At 43.3% G+C, this 21997-nt stretch overlaps 1 protein-coding gene across 1 annotated transcript in view; it reads left to right on the top strand.

The window, feature by feature from the left end:
* Kif14 (kinesin family member 14) overlaps positions 1-21040 on the top strand; it is a 47663-nt gene extending 26623 nt beyond the window's left edge. The window contains exons 18-29 of the mRNA XM_013017301.1: positions 862-988; positions 2414-2507; positions 3313-3442; positions 5000-5100; positions 9924-10018; positions 12330-12554; positions 13076-13260; positions 14929-15087; positions 15792-15914; positions 16688-16762; positions 18904-19057; positions 19799-21040. Of these exons, the coding sequence (XP_012872755.1) occupies positions 862-988; positions 2414-2507; positions 3313-3442; positions 5000-5100; positions 9924-10018; positions 12330-12554; positions 13076-13260; positions 14929-15087; positions 15792-15914; positions 16688-16762; positions 18904-19057; positions 19799-20160 (1830 nt within the window). The 3' untranslated portion in view covers positions 20161-21040. The remainder of the gene's footprint in view (positions 1-861; positions 989-2413; positions 2508-3312; positions 3443-4999; positions 5101-9923; positions 10019-12329; positions 12555-13075; positions 13261-14928; positions 15088-15791; positions 15915-16687; positions 16763-18903; positions 19058-19798) is intronic.
* The last annotated feature ends 957 nt before the right edge of the window (positions 21041-21997 follow it).

Genomic DNA, 21997 nt, shown 5'->3' with positions numbered 1-21997 from the left:
AAGAAAAAAGCTGGAAGTGGTGCTGTGGCTCAAGTGGTAGAGCGCTAGCCTTGAGCTGAAGAGCTGAGGGACAGCGCCCAGGCCCAGAGTTCAGGTCCCACAACTGGTCCCCCCCCCAAAAAAAAAGTTTCACATGTTGGGATGGGGGCTGTGGCATCATAGTAAGAAATTTTAGCGGGGTGCAGGTGGCTCATGTCTGTAATTCTAACTATTTAGGAGGTTGAGATCTGAGGATCATGATTCGAAGCCAACCCAGGCAAGAAAGTCTTTTTGTTGTTGTTGTTGTTGGTCATGGGGCCTGAACTCTGGGCCTGGGCGCTGTCCCTCAGCTCTTCAGCTCAAGGCTAGCGCTCTACCACTTGAGCCACAGCGCCACTTCCATCGTTCTCTGCTTTTGTGATACTAAGGAATCGAACCCAGGGCCTCAAGCATGCAAGGCAAGCGCTCTATCACTGAGCCACCTTCTCAGCCCTTTCATGAGATTCTTTATCACCAGTCAACTTGGGGGAAAAAAAAACTGGAGATGTGGCTCTGTGGTAAAGTGCTAACCTAGAACAGCTCAGGGGCAACAAACATCCAGACCCTGAGTTTAAGCCCTGTACTGGCACGAAAGAAAGAAAGAAAGAAAAGAAAGAAAGAAAGAAAGAAAGAAAGAAGGCTATAGTTGTAGTGAGACTGTTACTAATCAGTTTTTAAATTTTTCTTTATGTATACATGTAAGATACACAGCATGGTTTCATGGGAAATATGTAAATAGGAAAAGCAAATTAGCAAATCCATCATCTCAATCTGATTTTGTAACTTTTCTCTCTGTATATCCTCATATGTGTGGATCTATACAAATGATTGAACATCAATTAGGCCCTAGCAGACCACAGCATCCGCCATGCAAAAATTCTGGAAGCTTTAGAAGCTGAGAAGCAAAAAATTGCTAAAGAACTACAAATTTTGCAGCAGAATCAGAGTAATAGGGATAAACTGTTGGCAGGTGAGTATGATTGCTTTAGCATACATTTTTAGAAGTCATTTGTTTACTTACGATCACTAAAATGTCATTTGCCATTCTATACTAAATATACTTTATTCTAGGTGTTGCTGACTTTTCTGTATGTAAATAAATGTGTGTGGATGTAGAATCTATAGATTGAATGTGTCTCTCAAAATGATAATATATTTCATTTAAGGAAACCAGTAAGTCACCCTTGTGAAAGTATAGAATGGAATAGTCATCACTGGAGACAGAGAAGGGATGGGGGAAGGGAGCAGAGAAATTCCTCAGGATATTTAAGGCCTGGCAAAGGTGATGGGGCTGGGAGAAGGAAGGACCAAGAATAAAGGATGGTAGGATGTTTGCACATATGGAAAATCATGGTGCATCTCACTGATTTGTACGATTAGTGCGTTACTAATTAGGAAAAGGAAATTTTAGACAAAATTGTTTTCCTGTTTATTTTCTTTTGTTATTATTTTGTGCTGCTACTGGGGCTTGAACTCAGCGCTTCAGCTCTTGGTTTTTTCCTCCCAAGGCTGATGCTCATCATTTAAGTAACACCTCTACCTCCAGCCTTTTGCTGTTAATTGGAGATAGTCTGCCCAGACTAGCTTCAAACCACTGTCCTCAGATCTCAGCCTCCTGAGTAGCAAGAAATATACCGTGCCTGACCCTATTTTATTTTTTGGTGCCACAGAATATTTTCTGGAAAAGTTAAAAAGGATTATGTTTCTATATGAGTAAGACTATCATATACTTAACCTTGATACTTTAAAAAGAAATTAGAAAAATTAAATAGAAGTCAGAAGAAAAATCTTGGATACTATCTGAAAAAACATTGTCTTTTGTGGCTCCTTTTTATACTAAAGCTTTTCTTTTAGGTATTTTTTGTTGTTTTTTGTCCATTGTCCCTGAGCTTTTTTGCTCAAGGCTAGTGCTCTACCACTTTGAGCCACAGCTCTACCTCCAGCTTTTTTGGCGGTTAATTGGAGGTAATAGTCTCACAGACTTTCTTACCTGGGCATGCTTTGAATTGTGATCCTCAGATCTCAGCCTCCTGAGTAGCTAGGATTATAGGTGAGAGCCACTGGTGCCCAACTTATACTAAAACTTTTTTTTTTAGTCAAAAGTTTTCTTCCATCTCTTCACCGCATTGGTTTTTGTTTGGTTGCTTGCTTTTGAGACAGGTTCTCACAGTAAAGCCGAGCCTGGTATTGAACTCATGATCTCCTGTCTCTGCCTTCTGAGTGGGAGGATTGTATGCCACACTCACTGGCTGTGGGGTTTTCTTGTCCCAGTGAGCTCTGAAGGGAAACTGCTCAGCCGTCATCATTCTCAGCCTGCGTGTTGGTTGTTTGCAGCCCGTGTCTTCTGCGTGTCCACTCACAGTGTGCTTAAATCCTCTCTGTGCCTTTGTGTTAGTTCAGCCCAACTGGAGCTCCATGAAACTCTCCGTGATGATTCAGGAGGCCAACACTATCAGCAGCAAATTAAAAAAACATTATGCTTTTGGCAGGTGAGTGCTTCATGATAATCTTGATTTTAAAGCAGTTGTTTTAAAATGAGTTGCCTGTATTGGTTTGTTGTTGTGTGTCAGTTTTTCTTTTTTAATTTCTTTGAAGTCTATCTGCCATGCCAGTAGGAAAAAATTGCTATGTGAATCACTACTGACACTTGGAAGTTTAGCCAGGGAATGGGGAGGCCACAGCCCTAATATCCTAAGTGCATTTATAAAAAGAATTAGTGGAGATGTTTTAGGGATTTACTAATGAGTGTGTATGGGGCTGTGGAAGGAAGGGGGTATGTACCTAATATTCAGTCTCCTGAATATTGGGATTATAGTCATATGCTTCTTTAGTTAGTTTACTTTTTTGCTTTTGTATAGTGCAAGGGATTGTACCCAGGTCCTTTCACACGTTAGGCAAGCACTCTAACGACTGAGTTCCACCTCCAGCCCTGCGTACTCACAGTCTCACGGACTTTCCTGCCCAGGCTGGCTTTGAACCATGATCCTCAGATCTCAGCCTCCTGAGTAGCTAGGATTAGGGCATGAGTCACTGGTGTCTGGCTCTGCACTTTTTTAAAGGAATAATGTCCTTTCTTAAAATTGAAAAAAATTACCTGTGAAATTATTTTTGACGTGAAGGTGCTTTTGTCTAGTATAACTGGACCTGCTTGTTACTACAGTATAAATGTCTAGCAGTGGGGTGAGGTAAGGAGCACACTGAAGTTTTATGGAAGTCACGCTTCTTCAGGCAGCTCTCGGTGCGAGCTGGTGGGTGCATCATAGGAAAAATGCTTCTGTTTGATTTTTCTCTCAGACACGATGCATCTGATAAGGGGCGTTCTGACACTTCTATTCGGGTTCGTGACCTGCGGCTTGGGATCTCAACTGTATGGAGTGTGGAAAAGTTTGAATCTAAACTTGCAGCCATGAAAGAACTTTATGAGGTTTGCAGAATTACTGAAGTCTTTCTAGACTGCTGAAAAAATATAAGGCGTTGTAGCTTAGTAAAGAAAACTTTCAAAAATAAAAGGCAATCCATCAATTAATTACTCAAGACAATATTAACCATTTTATATATATATATATATATATATATATATATATATTTACTTTTGCTTATAAGAAAATGTATTGATTATTTTGTGGTACTGGAGTTTGTGCCTTGTGCTTGCTAGGCAGGTGCACTACCATTTGAGCCAGGCCTCCAGTCCTGTTTTAGCTGGTTATTTTCTAGGCTGGCCTAGAATCAAGATACTTCATCTCTTGGCTTGCCAAGTAGCTAGGATTACAAACATGAGTCACCAGGGCCCAGTCCTATTGGTCTTAATATAGTTATAAGTTATATGTGAAGTTATTTTTGTGCCTTTTCTTCAGTTTCTGTGTGTATGTGGGTAGGGGTGGGGGTAAGTAGGGTAGGTCCTAGGATTTAAATTTTGTGCCTGGGCATTGTCATTAAGCTTTTAAGTTCAAGGCTAGCACTCTACCACTTGAGCCACACCTCTTCCAGCTTTTTTTGGTGGTTAATTAGAGATAAGAGTCTCATGGGTTTTCCTGTCTGTGCTAGCTTTGAACTGTGATCCTCGGATCTCAGCCTAAGTAGCTAGGACTATGGCACTGGAGCCTAGCTTAGCTTTCTTTCTCTTTTAATTTTTTTTTTTTTTGGTCCGGTCGTGGGGCCTGAACTCTGGGCCTGGGCGCTGTCCCTCAGCTCTTCAGCTCAAGGCTAGTGCTCTACCACTTGAGCCACAGCGCCACTTCCAGTTTTTTTCTTTTTTGCTTATGTGGTGCTGAGGAATCGAACCCAGGGCCTCAGGCATGCAAGGTAAGCACTCTACCACTGAGCCACCTTCCCAGCCCTCTTTCTCTTTTAATTTTTATTTGTATTTTTTTTTTGCCAGTCCTGGGGCTTGAACTCTGGGCCTCAGTTTTGTCTCTTCTTTGAGCTTCTTTTGCTCAAGGTGAGTGCTTCACCACTTGAGCCACAGCACCACTTCCAGCTTTTTTGAATAGTTTATTGGAGATAAGAGTCTTGGGGAGTTTCCTGTCCAGACTGGCATCAAACCGTAATCCTCAAATCTCAGCCTTCTAAGTAGTTAGGATTACAGGCATGAGCCACCGGTGCCCTTTTCTTTTTCTGAGATCCCAGGGCTCAAACCCACAGTCTCATGGCTACGAGGTGCATGCTCTGCCATTGAGTCCCACTGTAGCCCACATTTCCATCTTCACTTTGTCAGATTAGTCTTTTATTTTTGTTTTATTTTCCCTGTCTTTTCTAAGTTATTCTTATTAGCTTTAAACCAACTTTATCCTTTTTGAAGTATGTAATCCTGAACAGGGATTATTTATTACATTTTATCAGGATTGTGATTTTTTTTTAATCTGATGTTCTGTAATTTTGCTAATTTTATGTTTGAACGTAGCAACAGAGTTAAGCTTTTTCCTGTAATTGCTAAACTTTTTTTCTCACTGATAACAATGGAAACTGTGTTTCCTTTCTTTAGAGTAACGGTGTTAGCAGGGGTGACGATGTGTTTTGCGATCCTGAAGATGAGTGGGAGCCTGACATTACGAACACGTCAGTGTCTTCACTTTCTCGAAGGAGGTAAAGATGTGTGTGTTATTCTGGAGGGTGTGTGTGTGTGTGTGTGTATGTAAAACTCACATGTATAATGTGTGCACATATATTTATGTACACATAATAAATAGGTCATATTTTATCTAAATATGTAATTCACTGTCATGATGACTATATCTGTGACGGGAACCCAGAACTACAAATGGAATAATACATTAGTGATTAAACTATAGCATAGGACATTACAGTGTCATGTGATAGAGCACCAAAAGTATTCAATAGTTCATCATCCAAGTTTTGTTTTTTTTTTTTTCGGTCATGGGGCTTAAACTCTGGGCCTGGGTGCTGTCCCTCAGCTCTTCAGCTCAAGGCTAGCACTCAACCACTTGAGCCACTATGTCACTTCCAGTTTTCTGAGTGGTTTATTGGAGATAAGAGTCTCAGGGACTTTCCTGCCTGGGCTGGCTTTGAACCTCGATCCTCAGATCTCAGCCTCCTTGAGTAGCTAGGATTAACAGGTGTGAGCCACCAGCACCTGGCTCACCACCCAAGTTTTAAGAGCATCTAAGAGCAGCATAAATTTAATTTCCTATGAAGAAGAAAGAGTATTACTTTAAATTTCTCTTTCTTAAGAACTTGGCATAGCCTGTAATGTTTTACTGGAAGCCATCAAATTTTAAATGTACTCTGGTTAATGTAAGCACTAGAAAAGAATAAACCATGCTGCTAGAAAACTAATATATTTGCTATCCATTTCTTGTTAACTGAAAGTGTAAGGATTTCTATAGTACAAAGATGGTTTTTAAGGAAATCGTGGTTCTGCTTAGACTGCGGGCGCTCAGACTGTGGCGGTGAAGGGATGGAGAGGTATAGAAAGCCCAGACGGTTACGCCCTTTAGTTGGACAAATATTTCTGTGCTGACTACTGTCTGCTGTATCTTGAAAAATAAATAAATAAATAAGTGCTTGCTGTCTTCGTAAGCAAGCATTGAGCAAAGTTGAGGCAGATGCTGTGGACTGAAGCGAGGTGGGCAGGGGGACTGGAGGGAGAAGTGGGTCTGCACTTGGGAGCAACAGGTGCAGGAGGACTTGGGGACCGCTTGTGGGTGGAAGGCGAGGAGGGGCTGGAGGCTATGCCTGGCTTGGGTCAGGTGTCAGGCTAGAGGAAGAGGGTGTTTGTTGCCTGAGATGGGGCGAAGCTCACTTTTGAGCAGGTTTGAGGTTCCAGGGCACAGCCAGCTGTGTTTCCAAGTCTGGCGCTTTGAAGCGGGGCCTAGGGCGTTTGCAGGATAGAGGGGTCAACACCATTGGCGCATTAGTGGTGGCATCCTCATGATCAGGAACATCTGTTAAGACAGATGTGGGGCAACACCCCTGCCGTCCCATCACGTGGGAGGTAGAGGTAGGAATATTGAGAGTTCAAGGCCAGCCTGGGCCTGCACAGCAAGACACTGTCTTCAAAAAGAAAAATAGCCAGACACAGTGGCTCACACCTGTAATCCTAGCTACCCAGGAGGCTGAGATCTGAGGATCGCAGTTCAAAGCCAACCCAGGCAGGAGTATCTGTGAGACTCTTATCTCCAATTAACCACCAGAAAATTGGAAGTGGCACTGTGGCTCAAGTGGTAGAGCCCTAGCTTTGAGCTAAAGAGCTTGGGGACAGCTCCCAGGCCCAGAGTTCAAGCCCTACAACGGACCAAAAAAATAAAAGAGAAAAAAAAAATTATTGAGTGCTTGGTAAGCATGGTCTCGTTTGGTATGCAACACAAACCCTTGAACTGCTGCTTCCTTTGCCATTTTGCTGGTGAAGGAACAGCATTTAAAGTCACAAGCTGCTGCTGATAAGGGAGAGTTGTCACTAAAAGATGAGCCCACAGCTCCCGGCTTTCTCACTTGAGCTAATCCGCTATCATAGTATCTCCCAGCTACATTGTTTTTCATTCCTTTAAAAAAAAATCCGCTCGGCACTAGTGGCTCACACCTGTAATTCTAGCTATTCAGGAGGCTGAGATCTGAGGATCATGGTTCAAAGCCAGCCTGAGCAGGAAAGTCCATGAAACTCTTATCTCCAATAAACCACCAGAAAACCGGAAGTGGCACTGAGGCTCAAGTGGTAGAGTGCTAGCTTTGAGCTGAAGAGCTGAGGGACAGAACCTAGGCCCAGAGTTGAAGCCCCATGACTGGCAAAAAAAAATAAAAAAAGTCATCAGAAGGGGTGGCATTGATCAAGATGCATTGTACTCATAAACTGACACATTGAATTGAAACCCCTTTGTACAACGACTTAAAGATCATTAAAAAAAAAAGTTAACAAGAACTATTTAAATCAGGAAAGCAAGTTGTATCATTTTGAGCTGCAGTTCAAGATCAGTTTGAGTTATCAAACTTCATTAGGCTTCTTGTTGTTTCCAACCATGCTTGCTTAAATTCATCTTGTATTGTCAAAGAAGTAGAACTGTTAGAGTAAACATTTCTTAGTATTTCTGCTTTACTTACTATGTGCTAAATTGCTAAGCTGCAGCCAGAAATCACTAGGACAAGCTGGGTGCTGGTGGCTCACACCTATAATCCTGGCTACTTAGGAGTCTGAGATCTGAGGATCACAGTTCGAAGCCAGCCAGGCAGGAAAGTCCATGAGACATATCTCCAGTTAACTGCCAGGAAACTAGCTTTAAGATACTTAAGGCAATCAACAAGGATATAAACTTCTCCAAAATTTAAAACAGACTAACAAACTCAATCAAGAATGACTTACGAATTCCTTTGGATTTTAGGATTTCTAGTTTCTTTCTGTTTGCATTATTAAAAAAATATAAACTTAATGTCCTTAGAATTATTTATCACAGTATGAGCATTAATAACTAATTGTTCTAGTCAGGCGCTGGGGCTCTTGCTGTAATTTTAGCTAGTTAGGAGGCTGAGACCTGAGGATCTCAATTCAGAGTGAACCCATCCAGAAAAGTCCATGAGACTCATCTCCATAATTGGAAGGAGGCCCTACGTTCAAGGCCCGTTATTGGCACACACGCATACAAAAACATGAATGCATTCTAAAGTTGTAACTATTGAATGTTGATGATTTACAAGTCTTATTTCCTTAGACTTTTAGTTGAATAAGAAACTAGGAGACCAGTAGAGAATTATAAAATATCACAGAATGTCTTTCAAAATGGTTTCTTAAGATTTTGAAAGGAAGGGTTTTCATTTGGCTGAGGTTTTTAATTTTTTTTTAATAAATGAATTGCTCTTAGTCTGAGACCTTACGTACAAAGTTTCTGCCCTTGAGGAGATTTATGATCGAATTGCAAACAGCTTGCGATGCTGGGGACACCGATAGCCCTTTGTCTGTGGAACGCTTCTGGGCTGTTGTGCAGCGTAGTCTGGGTTTGCTGCCGATAAATTCTGATACGTTGTGGTGAAAATTGAAAGTGAATTTCTGAGGTTATGTAAAAACACTTGGGAAGGACTGTGACAAGCATTTTGTTTACTTGGGTTTAAACTTTAACTAGGAGAGTGTTGGAAGAATCAGTCTTCCTGCTTTAACGTTCCTTTGGTTTCATACCTAATTAGAAACCCAGTATTTCAGTTGATGGTTCTCTCTTTCTCTTAACAGTCATAGATCATGTTTGATATCAGCACATACCATTTTTTGAGGTGGGAATTTACAGGGGGGAATTTATATTTGAAACATTTCAGGCTTCTACTGATAGAATACTTTTACCAGTCTTTTAAGCAAATACTGTTTTGCTTTGGAATGGCCAGCAGTAAAGAAAAGTAAGTATTAGAAAAGATAGCAAAAGATCCATTATATTCAGTTTGCTATTCAAGTAATTTTGGGGGTGGGGAGACCTAATTAACGAGCAGAACTTAGTGTTAAGGAAGCTAGTGCATTAATCCCAAAGGGAAGTAGGCTGCCTTTTCCAGGAGCATGAAGAGCAGCCAGTCAATTGGAAAAAGTTATAATTAACCAGGTACCTGTGGCTCGTGCTTATAAGCTTAACTACTCAGGAGGCTGAGAACTAGAGGATAATGATTTGAGGCCAGCCTGGGCAGAGAAGTAGACTAGACTCGGTCTCCAAAATAACCAACAAAAATTATGTCTGGGGATATGGTAGAGTCCCTGAGTTCAATCTCTAGTACCAAAAAAAAATGTGTTTTTTTTTTTTTTAAGAGTAACAGCTTGACAATCAATGTTTGGTGGAGAGACTTGTCTTTATAGTTCAAGGATAAAGCTTGTGCTAAAAGAACAATTGGAGTCAAGCACTGGTAGCTCAGATCTGTATTCCTAGCGACTCAGAAGGTTGAGATCTAAGGATGGAGGTTCAGAGGCTCTCATCCCCAACTGTCCAGAAAGGTGCCCGAATGGAGGCATGGCTCAAGTGGTAGAGGGCCTGCTGAGCCATCAAGCTGAGAGAGCAAAATGAATTGAGGGCCTCATGCTCTCTCTCTGCTTTTTCATTCATTGCTGGTACTCTACTACTTGAGCCACAGGTCCACTTCTGGCTTTTTGCTGGAGAGAAGAGTCTCGTGGACTTAGTCCTTCGTATAAAGCACACACAGACATGTCATCTAGAGAATTTTAAAAATAAACTTTCCTTTCTCTCTCTGTGTCTCTGCCTGTCTGTCTGTCTGTCTGTCTCTCCTTTCCTTTCCTCTCTCCCTTTCCTGTCGTTCTGATAGGGTCTCGTTACATAGCCTAGGCTGGCTTCAAACTCAGACTCCTCCCACTCAGCCCCCCAGATGCTTGGATTACAGGCCTGTACCACCAGACCCACCTTAAAAGCCAACATTTATAAAACATCATTCCCTGTGGCATATAACTACAATGTTTCAGTGTTTGTTCTTCTCAGGAGCAGATGTTTGCTGAAGAACAGGAGGATTTCTGGTTGTCTGCAGGACTTACAAGTCCACCCGACTCCGAATCTGCGCCCTTCCCCGCCGGCAGGTGTGTTATCCCATCCAGTGCTCTGCCGAGGGAGAGACGCACTGGTCCCGCCTCATCACCTTTCCTGCCTAGATGTTTCCATCATAAAATGAAGAGGCGGATTGGGTGGTTTCTTTCCTCCTAAAATTCTAGGCTCTGTGACTTATTCCAAACCCTTTTATTAGAGTGGCCACTCAAATGTGGAAGACATTTGTGTTCAGAAATATGGGGGATGTTATTTCTTTGTAAGTGAAAGAGGAAATTGTAGCACGTTTTGTATTGTATGCCATGATTTGTATTACGTTGGTGCTTGTAAATGATCCCACTGCTAGGTGCAAGTAGCTCACTGCTGTAATCCTAGCTACTTAGGAGGCTGAGGTCTTAGGATTATGGTTCAAAGCCAGCTTGGGCAGGAAAGCTTAGCTTCACTAAGCTACCAAAAATCATGAAGAAAGCTGAGGCTCGGGCTGGGAAGGTGGCTCAGTGGTAGAGTGCTTGCCTTGCATGCATGAGGCCCTGGGTTCAATTCCTCAGCACCACATAAGCAGAAAAAGCTGGAAGTGTCGCTGTGGCTCAAGTGGTAGAGCGCTAGCCTTGAGCTGAAGAGCTGAGGGACAGGGCCCAGACCCAGAGCTCAGGCCCCACAACCAGCAAAAAAAAAAAAAAAGCTGAGGCTCAAGTGGTAGAGCACTAGCCTTGAGCAAAAAGCAGTTAAGGGACAACACCCAGGACAGACAGACACACACACACACTCTCACACACACACACACACACACACACACACACACACACTTTCAGGTAGACATAATGCCACACTCCTATAGTCTGAGCTGCTTAGGAGGCTGAGGCAGGGCATCACTTGAGCATAGGAGTTAATGGCCAAACCAGACACTATTGCAAGACCCTATCCCAAAGAAAGAGCTTCCTATCAGCTAGCAGTGGATTACTCTGTAATGATTATGACTCACACAGCAACCTGATTAAAACATAATGTAGAATGAAAAGAAAAAGAGGAGGAGGAGGGAGGGGCAAGTTCTTTAAGTCCATTTATACAGTTATGAATAAACAGTTGACTGTTCTAGAAGACTAAAGTCAAACCATACCCCATCATAGTAATAGTAAGTCACAGTCAGCCTATTTATCACTTTGGGTTTCTTAGCTTTTCTTTTTTTCTCCTTCTAAATTAAACTCTGATTTTGTTCTAGACCTGTTAGGCCCCTCCATCTGCCTCCCTTTTAGTATTTAGTTAGTTAGTGAGTTAGTCTTGGGGTTTAAACTCAGGGCCTGGGCACTGTCTCTGAGCTTCTTTTGCTTAAGTCTAGTACTCTACCACTTGGGCCACAGCACCACTTCTGTTTTTTTTCCGTGTATGTGGTACTGAGGAATCAAACCCAGGGTTTCAAGCACTCTACCACTAAGCCACATTCCCAGCCCCTGCCTCCCTTTTAGTTTGCTTCTTCTATCATCTGGGCTGGCCCAGAAGACAAATCCTGTGCATTTCTGGAGAGTTGTTATCTTTGTTTGTTGGTCCTCCCAGATAAAGTTCTCTCTTGAAGATTTCAATGAGCTCTTTCAAGCATTCACATTTCCTTCTGGGCTGGATAGTGCTCAGAAAATTCCCCTCTGTCTGGAAGGTGTCTCCCAGCAACACACTGCATTAACTACAGATAGGCAGCTGGCTCTGGCCTGTCTTGATTGTGGGATGCCACTAGAAGAAATTTCTATATGGAGATATTTTGTTTTATATACTTTTAGATAGTGCATTGTGTCCTGCTTTTTTCCCATTTCTGGTTTCATTTTATGTAATTGCCATTATTTTAGTAGTGTACAGTTCTTCAGGTGTTAGACGAAATTAATCCCTTCCAAAAGGAAATGAAGAAGAGAGTAAGCCAGGTCCTAGTGAGTCATGCCTATAAATCCTAGCTATCAAGGGGCTGAATTCTGAGGAGTGAGGTTCAAATCAACCTGGGCAGAACTATCTGGAAGACAGTTAATCAGGAACAAGCTAGAACTGGAGGTATGGCTCAAGGGTAGCTAATTTGAACAAAAAGCCTGGAGCTCAGAAAAGGAGCTTAAACCGCTGGGGTATTGGGGTTTTCTCGTCACCTCTGTTGTGGTGGAGAAGCTACTAAACCTGTGAACTGCAGCTGCTGGGGTGAATTCATTCCTGCATGGAATTGTTTCCTGGGTCTGGCGTGTAGAAGCTATTGAAGTAAGCATGAGCTCCTTTGAAGCTTTATGGCTGGTGATTCTATAATGCTCCTGCATTCACATGTTGGAAGGTATGGTGTGTGACAACAAGGCATACACCGGCTGTTTTCTGTTTGTGCAGGTTTAATGGAGAGATCAAGCAGCATCTGCTCTCATTCAACAGAATCACTTCTTCCTGGAATTTGCAAAGAACTGATTGGCTCGTCAATAGATTTTCTTGGACAGAATTATGATGAAGAAAAATCTATAGCAGATAGCCTGATGAGTAATCTTCTGAAAATCTATACTGTGCTGCTCGCCATTTCTAAAGCCCATGAAGAGCAGGATGAGGAGAGTCAGGAGAACTGTAAGACACTGCCCCCACCCCTCACTCCACCGCCCCCTCCACCTCAGGGCCATTGTTTTCTGTGTTGTGTTGTGTTGTGGTTGGAGTAATATTTGACACTGGTGGCAAACAGTTTTTGACTATGCTTAAATGTTTGCACGGTAATCATGTGTCCAGTCTTTTTGTGTGTGTGCTAGTCCTGAGGCTTGAACTCAGGGCCTGGGCATTGTCCCTGAGCTGCTTTTGCTCAAGGCTATTCACAGTGCCACTTCGGGCTTTTTCTGTTTATATGGTACCAAGAAATCGAACCCAGGGCTTCATGCATGCTAAGCAAGTACTCTACCACTAAGACACATTTCCAGCCATGTGGAATCTTTCATTTGGAGATTATTTCTTTCACTAAATTTCTTTTTAACAATTTTTTATCTTGTTTATTCCCTTTTTATTATTTTTAAGCAGTCGTACAAAGGGGTTCCTGTTGAACATGGCAGTGTATGCATACAGTGCACCTAGATCACTGTTATTTCCTTGTTCTTTCAAAGTGTTCTCTCTGGATCGAGCAGCGCAGTCCCTGGCTGTACAGATCACGTGTGCTTTCGATCAGCTTGTGGTTTTACTCAAACACTGGTGGAATGAGTGTCTACCTTGTCCCAGCATAGCAAGGCTTGAAGATGAACTGAGACAAGAAATTAAATCGCTGGGGGGCTACCTGCAGTTATTTCTTCAGGTAACTTCATTTCTTTCCATCTTTTTTTCTTAGGGGGAGGGGAGGAGGGGGCAGGAGTGGGATCTAAATTCAAGAGCCTGCACTTGCCGCTTGAACCATGCCTCCTAGCCTGAAAATTGAGTTCTTATTTGAAGAATCTAATCGCTGGGTATTTATTCACTTTCCATCACCTGTATCTTTACCTAAATTAGAACTGTGGGCTTTTCAGATGTCCTTTCTGTCTTGTCTTAAAACTAGATAAAATTCAGTGGCTCACGCCTATAATCCTAACTACTCAGGAGGCTGTGATCTGAGGATCATGGTTCAAAACCAGCCTGGGCATGAAAGTCTGTGAGACTCTTATCTCCAATAAAACACCAGAAAACTAGAAGTAGCGCTGTGGCTCAAGTGGTAGAGCGCTAGCCTTGAGCTGAAGAGCTGAGGGACAGCTCCTGGGCCCAGAGTTCAAGCCCCAGGAGTGCCTACCCCCCCAAAAAAAAGAAGAGGGTCTACCTGTGCCCACCTGTGCTCCTCATGGTCTGTGGACTGAGAAGGAAGAGGGGCTATGGGTCTCATCCTGCGACTGAGGACCATCGGTGTGGGATGAACTTTAAATTCACACTGGATGAAGGCTCGCTTGGATGTGGATCTTGAGGAAGCACAGGGTTGTAAGGCGGGATGGGCCATGCGCAGATGTTGTAAGGCGGGATGGGCCATGCGCAGATGTGGTCACAGATAAAGAAGTTCTCCCAGCTAGACCCACCAAACAAAAGGGAGGACTGGCTGGAGAGCTGGAACAGAGGGGCCTGGCCGGCTCAGGCCTGCAGAAGCACCGAGCTGCAGAATGCTCTGTGGTAGAAAGGAGAGGAGGTGTGTTTGGTTGGCTCTCAGGTTTTAGAGGCAGTGTGGGATGGTGGGGGGGAGGCGGGGCTGGGAGGGGAGGGGGAGGGCCGCGGTGGTGGTGGTGGTAGGGAAACACTCACCATGGGCTGTAGGTGTCCATGCTAACTTAGTCTGTGTCCTTGGGTGAACTGCCTCACTTCTTGATTCTTATTTTCTTACCTGGAAAATAAGACTAATGATAGAACCAAGAGAAGGTTGCTGTGATTGCCAAATAAAATAATGTTTTCACAAAGGACAGGCTAGAGTTACTGGTGTGTAGCTGCTTTGCTTTTTTCATTTTCTAGGACACACACTCTGTACCCAGCTTCCAGGTTTTACCACATAGCCCTCTCCTCCTTTTCTTCTGAGAAAAGAAAGTGTATTTGTTCATCATCATTAGATGGTTAGCAGGACCGGAAAAGATCAAAGGTCAAAGAGCCGGGGGTGGGCAGGGTCATTTACTCAGTTCTGTCTATCTAGTTAAATTTCCCACTTGGCTTGTATCTCCTGTTCCTATGTAAGCTCCTGTAGGTAGACACTGTTTTGTATGCTGCCATCTTTCATAGCTGTAGGGCTCCGTGTTTTCTGGCTTGAGCATGTGTATGAAGAGTGGTCACTGTATCAATGAACGTGTATTTATTTCCTTCACCGTGTTCAGCTGTCTCTTTGATTCTTTTGTGGTACTGGGGACCAGGCGTGGTGAGCACGTGTTCTACCCTGAGCTTCCCCACCAGCCCGCACTGGCTTTGCTCTGTTCCCCTTTGTAAGCTCACGTATCGGATACACTGGCCCGTTTTTATCTTTCAGGGATGCTGTTCAGATATTTCATCCATGGTAAAAGAGGCCCAAAGGAAAGTGAAGCAGGTTATTCAGCAAGCTGTGAAATATGTGGGGCAGTTAGCCGTTCTGAAAGGGAGCAAGCTGTGTTTCCTGGACAACAGGGACAATCAGACTACCGGTGTCCAGGTAACTTAATAGAGGTTAGTTCTGCAAGACCTCATGGGCGAACATTAAAGACTTCTGTAACATGTCACTAAACTCGGCTTCATTTCCCAAAGTAACTTGTACTTTCAATAATTGGACAATAAGGTTTAAAATAGTCTCAATGTAAGTGGGTTAAAATAATTGCAAACACATACATTTTGCAAACCATTAAAATCCTTTTGACGCTAGACATTGTGGCATACACCAGGAATCCCAGCACTCAGGAGGCAGAGGCCAGAGGATCACAAGTTCAAGTCTAGCCTGGACTACCTAATGAGAATCTGCCTCCAAAAAAAGAGAACAATTCTTTGAGGTCCTTGATTTGATTATTTCTGTCCACTACAGGAGCCTCTCATCCAGTCCAGTATATGAAAAACTAAGTTTAGGGGCTGGGAAGGTGGCTCAGTGGTAGAGCATTTGCCTTGAATGCTTGAGGCCCTGGGTTTGATTCCCCAGCACCACATAAGCAAAAAGAAAGCTGGAAGTGGCGCTGTGGCTCAGGTGGTAGAGTGCTAGCCTTGAGCTGAAGAGCTGAGGGACAGCGCCCAGGCCCAGAGTTCAGGCCCCACGGCCAGACCCAAAAAAAAAAGAAAAACTAGGTTTAGAAATTTGTGATTCTAGAAAATGTCCTTAGCTTTACTTACACAGACCAAGAAAATGAGTTAATGCTTAAATATCACTCCTAGGGAGAATTCATGGATGCTGTTTGTGATGGTGTGGGCTCAGGAATGAAGATCCTGTTAGACTCTGGACTGGAAAAAGCAGAAGAACTTGAACAAGAGCTCTCGAGGCAGTGGGCACAGCATGAGGTGCATCCTGGTAGTTCATTGCAGAGCACAGCTCAACACAGTGCATTCCGCTTTCACAAACTGATACATTTTAGTTTGTGTCTGTGTGTATGTGTGTGTGTGTTTGTGTGTGTGTGTGTGTGTAGATTTGGGTCTCCCCCTCTCTCTCCCTCCTTTCCTTCCCTTACTTTCCCTTCCTTTCCCTCCCTCCCTCCCTCCCTTCCTTCCTTCCTTCTTAACAAATCTGAGTTAGTCTTAGGGTAGAGCTCTGTGGGTACTTCAACAGAATCCCCTGGCAGAAATGAAGCTGATCCTTAGGGGGCAGCACTGAGCAATGCACGAGCAAAGGTTTAGGGTTCAGACTGGGCTTCCGCTGTCCTGAGTCTCAGGGGTTAGGACTCAGGATGTAACCTTAATGGGCAATAGTACATGCCTCAAATAGTAAAATGTCTGTGAAGTTCTCAGAGCATCTAATGTTTGGTATGTCAGTTTCTTCACTTCCTTCCATGGAAAGTTTTGCTAATTTGATCCTGTTAATATTTAAGTAAAAGGCAAATCTTGTTATCCTAGACATCTAAGAGTATGTTTATTGGAGAAATCAGTATACAAATTATTTTTGAAAGAGATTCCATTTATATGATTTAGATACCCTAAAGCTACTTATTTACAATCCCAGAGACAGAACTTCAATCTTCTGGCTTTGCAGACTAGAACTTTATTGGATTCCCATGCAATTCTAGGATTTTTATGTTTCTAAATAATGATTTTCATTATAAAACATTTATTCTCTGTAGGTCACTAAGCAGATGAAAGCTAGTGCCGTGGGACTGATCAGATCTCTTGGAGACACCTTCTCTGAATGGAAAACAGTAAGAGAAGATTTAAGTTGCTTTTTAAATTCCATTTAGTGTATTTTATCATTTCACTTCAATTAATAACATTTATTTCACTTTTTTATATTTAGTCAAAGAAAACTCTTCTGTACATGTTTAACTAAAGCACATTTGCTAGTCTGTAGCTACTCTGCAGATATCGTAACCTACTAGTTTTAGTAATAGACACAAGGTTGAGTAGGAATTTGTTAATACAGTGCCCTTACATTTGTTTCTTAGAACTACTGGGTTAGTATCTGTTAGCTTTTGTGCTTAATACTCAGCTCAAAGATTTAAAACCCAACTAAATAAGATAAATTACCTTATTCCCATGTCTCAGGTAAATAGAAAAATATAAACTAGTTATGTTATTAGTGTTTAAAATAGGAGAGTAACTCGCTGGGAAGGTGGCTTAGTGGTAGAGTGTTTGCCTAGCATGCATGAAGCCCTGGGTTCAATTCCTCAGTACCACATACACAGAAAAAACCAGAAGTAGAGCAGTGGCTCAAGTGGTAGAGTGCTAGTCTTGAGCCAAAGAAGCTCAGGGACAGTGCCCAGGCCCTGAGTTCAAGCCCCAGGACTGGCAAAATAAATAAATTAAATTAAAAATTAAAAAAAGCCAGGGGTTGGTGGCTTACGCCTGTAATCCTAGCTACTCAGGAGGCTGAGATTTGAAGATTGCATTTCAAAGCCAGCCCAGGCAGGAAAGTCTGAGAGACTCTTATCTCTAGTAAACTATTTAGAAAACCGGAAGTGGTGCTGTGGTTCAAGTGGTAGAGTGCTCACCTTGAGCTGCAGAGCTGAGGGTCAGCACCCAGGCCCAGAGTTCAAGCCCCAAGACTGACAAAAAATAAAAATAAAACAATAAAAGGAGAGTAATGACTGGAGGCGTGGCTGAGTGCCTGACTAGCAGATGAAAGGCCTTGAGTTCAAACCCCAGGTCCCCCACCCCGCCCCAGAAAGAAACTTCTTTCTTTTTTTTAAATATCATTAAACACTTATACAAAGAGGTTACAGTGAATTTTTTTTTTTTTTTTGCCAGTCCTGGGGCTTGAGCTCAGGGCCTGGGCACTCTCCCTGAGTTTCTTTGTGCTCAAAGCTAGTGTGCTACCACTTGAGCCACAGCAGCACTTCTGGCATTTTCTGAGTAGATTACTGGAAATAAGAGACTTATAAGCCGGCTCCGGTGGCTCAAGCCTGTAATCCTAGCTACTCAGGAGGCTGAAATATGAGGATTATGGTTCAAAGCCAGCCCGAGCAGGAAAGTCCACGAGACTCTTATCTCCAATAAACCACTAGAAAACCGAAAGTGGCACTGTGGCTCACGTGGTAGAGTGCTTGGCTTGAGCTGAAGAGCTGAGGGACAGTGCCCAAGCCCAGAGTTCAAGCTCTACGACCAACAACAAAAAAAAAAGTCTTACAGACTTTCCTGACCTGGCTGGCTCTGAAACATGATCCTCAGATCTCAACCTCCTCAGTAGCTAGGATTATAGGCATGAGCTAGTACAACGTATCTTGATCATTATCATTCCTTCCATTGTTCTCCCCATTTCCCCCCTCCCATCCCTAACCCTAAGTTATATAGTTCAATTATTACTTAGTATATATTGAATATAATGGGCAAAGAAACTTATTTCTGATGGAGCCTTTAGTGGAATTAGGGGGAAAAAAAGCAATTTTTTAGTTAAATATGATAAATGGGAGGTGCTATAAAATTGAATTTTTTTAATTAAATAAGTTTATCTTTTATGGTAATAAGTTCATGCAAGTTGCTTTATTCCATTCTCATAGGAGGACAATAAGACTTCGTTTTAAAATTCATTGCAAATTGTATCTTTTTAAAGATAATTATGTTAGTAATTAACTTTGATCTTATGGAAGTCAAGTTAAGCATTGGTTTGGAAATGACTGTTTATTAAAAATAAGTTCCTGACAATTAAAAATCATCTTGATAAAATTTATTGCTAAGTAGCCTATTTTGTGTACTTTTTAAATCTTAACTTGAGGAAGTGGCGCTGTAGCTCAAGTGGTAGAACACTTGCCTTGAGCTGAAGAGCTGAGGGGCAGCGCCCAGGCTCAGAGTTCAAGCCCCACGACCGACAAAAAAAAAACATTAAATCTTAACTTGATTCACACAGAAAAGTTTCAGAGCTCCAGGACAAGAAGATTGTAGATTCCAAAACTGCAAGAAGATGGTTCATCTTGCCCCCGAATTATTGAAGTTAACACACTGCTTAGAGAAAACCATTCAAATGGTGATTTCTGCGCTGAGAGGTATGCACAATAAATGGAGTGTGCACCAAGCTTCTGTAGAGGAAGGGACCCTCCTTTTCCCTCCGGGCTAACATCGTAACTAAACCCTCCCCCCCCCCATGCTTCCTCTTTGACAGTAGTTTCATCTACAGGAACTTGATTCTGCCTAATATGTCTGGATGTTTTTCTGTGAACATAGCTAGAAAAAAAGCCAGGTGCATGCTGGGTATTGGCGGCATTCATGCCTATAATCTTAACTGCTCAAATCGTGCTTCCTGGCCAGCCTGGGCAGGAAGAGTCCATAAGACTCTTCTATCCCATTAACCACCAAAAAGCCAGAGGTGGATCTGTGGCTCAAATGGTAGAGTGCTAGGCTTGAGTAGAAAAAAACTCCTAAGCCCTGAGTTCAACCCTCCTACCAGCACTTGCCTAGTGGATAAACACTGCAGCAGTTGAATAATTTTAAATAGTCTGGAATTGTACTTTGGAGTTTGTTTTGTTTTTGGTCCTCTTCCTGGGGCTTTAACTCAGGGCCTTGAGCTTTTTTGGCTCTTTAACTCAAGGCTGGTGCTCTACCAATGAAGCACAGCTTCCCCTCTGGCTTTTTCCTGGTTTATTGGAGGTAATTCTCTCAAAGACACTTTGCTAATTGGGCTGGCTTCAAACAGAGATCCTCAGATAATCAGTTTGCTGAGTAGCTAGGATCAGCTGTACCTGATTAGAGTTGTGTTGATGTAAAAGTTACCTGATTAGAACTGTCCCCCCTCCCCTCGTGCCCAGGAGACGCCCAACCCCTGAGAAGCCTCGTGGAAGATTTCTGCAGCGTGGCCGGCCGCGTGCACTGCGGCCTGGGTGAGCTCCTGCCTCCTCTCCTCGTAGCTACAACGGAGACACCGGGAGCCGGCCTGGGGGACCTCGAGGCTCTCGCTAAGTCACTGCTCTTATGTTTTGAATCTGAAGAGAGACTCGATTTGTCGAAAGCCTGGAAATCTCACAATCAGAGCGGCGGCGGCGGAGAAGCTGCTCCACCGAGCAGGCCGGGCCACAGCAGAGGCGTCCCCAAGCATGTCTACCAGCTGCACGCTGCGCCCCCAGAACTGAGCGCAGAGTGGGGCGCACCCGGGGGGATCCAGTGGGTGTGAAAACCCGGTGGCCGGCCGGGAGGGGCAGGACACCAGCAGGAAAAGGAGGGGAAATGAGCGGAAGGGAAAGGATGGAGTGTAAATATCTCGGCGAAGCCCATGTCTCTTCGCTGCCCCACACTGCGTGTGCACAACATCAGCATTATGGGAGCGGCTCTGGCAGCTTCCGTGTGCCAGAAACCCGCGGTTTCTCCACACACAGTGCAAATGAGGTGGTGGCTGCATCTCTAGCTGCGTGTCCACATCTGTGTGCTCCAGCTGCTCCATCCGTCTGTCCTGACGGCTCTTTCCCTGAGAAGGGAAATCAGAACAATCAGTGACTTTAAGTTTCTGTTTCTCCTCCCTGCTACGAGCCTGGGGGAGCTGCCCAGGGAAATGGCCTACTTTGCATTAGTAAATCCCAAATTTGTTTTTTCCTGAAGGGTTAACTGAGTGGCCATTTTGAATAATATGCACGCTCGAGGTACGCCTCCTGTTCCTCCCGTGATGTAAGTAACTCCCTAAATTAGAGCCTGGTGATCCAGTGGTGCTGTGCTCACTGGCTTAGTACTCCACTGCATTACCCATGGTCCTTAGAGGGGCTATGGGGTGACAGCCCCAAGCCCATGTCAGAGACAGGTGGCTGTTCCTTTCCTTGCTTTGCTAAAGGTCTGATGAAAGTGCTGGCACGTGATTGGGTGGAGAGGAAAGATGCTTATATTTCTCAGCTTTAAAAGCGCTTTACAACCCGGATCATATTCTGCTTGATGTTACCTAAAGAAAGCAGTTTGACATTTTTAACCCCTAGAATACGTGTAACTCCAAAAGAGACGCAATAACTCTGCTTGGGCATGCCTGTGCAGCATCTGAGAGCAGTGGTTTTTAGTACCCTTGTCACTGGCGGGTGGTCGTGAGTAAAACAGGATGACGCGTGGGCCCCTGGTCAGGCAGGGAGAGTAAGACCAGGCGGGTTGTGGTAGAGCAGCGTGCGCGAACCACGCCGTGTCTTCAGATGCTTGAAGGTGGTGTCGCGTGCAAATCGGTGTTCATATTCTTTCTGGCGGGCGCCTGAGCTTGTGTTCTCGAGAAGGTCTCTCTTTGTATCAGGCGGTGCTCGGGCATCGGTAGCACTTCCACTGTCACATCTGATGAACTGGAGATGGGTGGGTAAGGATTTTTCCTGGAGGCTGAACGTTCTCGAAGGATGCCTAACATATCAGAATAGTAGTTTTTGTCTTGATACCTGGTGTTTCATCTTTAGTTCTGCTTTTTAAACACACCACCGTCATTAGAAACTTGTTTAGCATCTTTGTACACTTTTGTATATTTATATTTATTCTAAATAAACTTGTTATACTGTATTTGAATGAATGGTAAAAAATATTTACTATTAGAATCATGTGCATTGAAAAAAAGTGTTTCAGAGAGCATGTCTTTAATAAATTTTGTCAGCTGCACAATTGTCTCTTCGTTTTCTTTTTTTTTTTTTCCCTAGGGTTTGAACTCAGGGCCTCAGATTCTCACGCAGCTTTCTTGGTCATGGCCAACATTCTACCGCTTGAGCTATGCCTTCAGCCCACCTTTTTGCTACTTACTTTGAAGAAAAGAGACTCACAGACTTTTCTGCTTGAGCTGTGAGCCACGATCCTCTGGATCTCAGCTAGGATTACAGGCGTGAGCCACTGGGCCCAGCAAGTTTTTTGTTATTAATTTTTTTTCATTTATTCCTGACTCAAAAATAGCTGTCATATCTGTGGCTTGATAATAGTAATCAGAAAGCACTAAACAAATACTAAAATTACTATGATAACTACTTTATTTTTCTTGCTTTTTCTTTTGTCTTGGTGCTGGAGACTGA

This window comes from Dipodomys ordii, unplaced genomic scaffold (assembly GCF_000151885.1).
Source record: "Dipodomys ordii isolate 6190 unplaced genomic scaffold, Dord_2.0 Scaffold35, whole genome shotgun sequence".
Classification (NCBI taxonomy): Eukaryota; Metazoa; Chordata; class Mammalia; order Rodentia; family Heteromyidae; genus Dipodomys; species Dipodomys ordii.
Note: the sequence above shows the minus strand (reverse complement) of the source record. Positions and strands in the feature narration are given on the sequence as shown.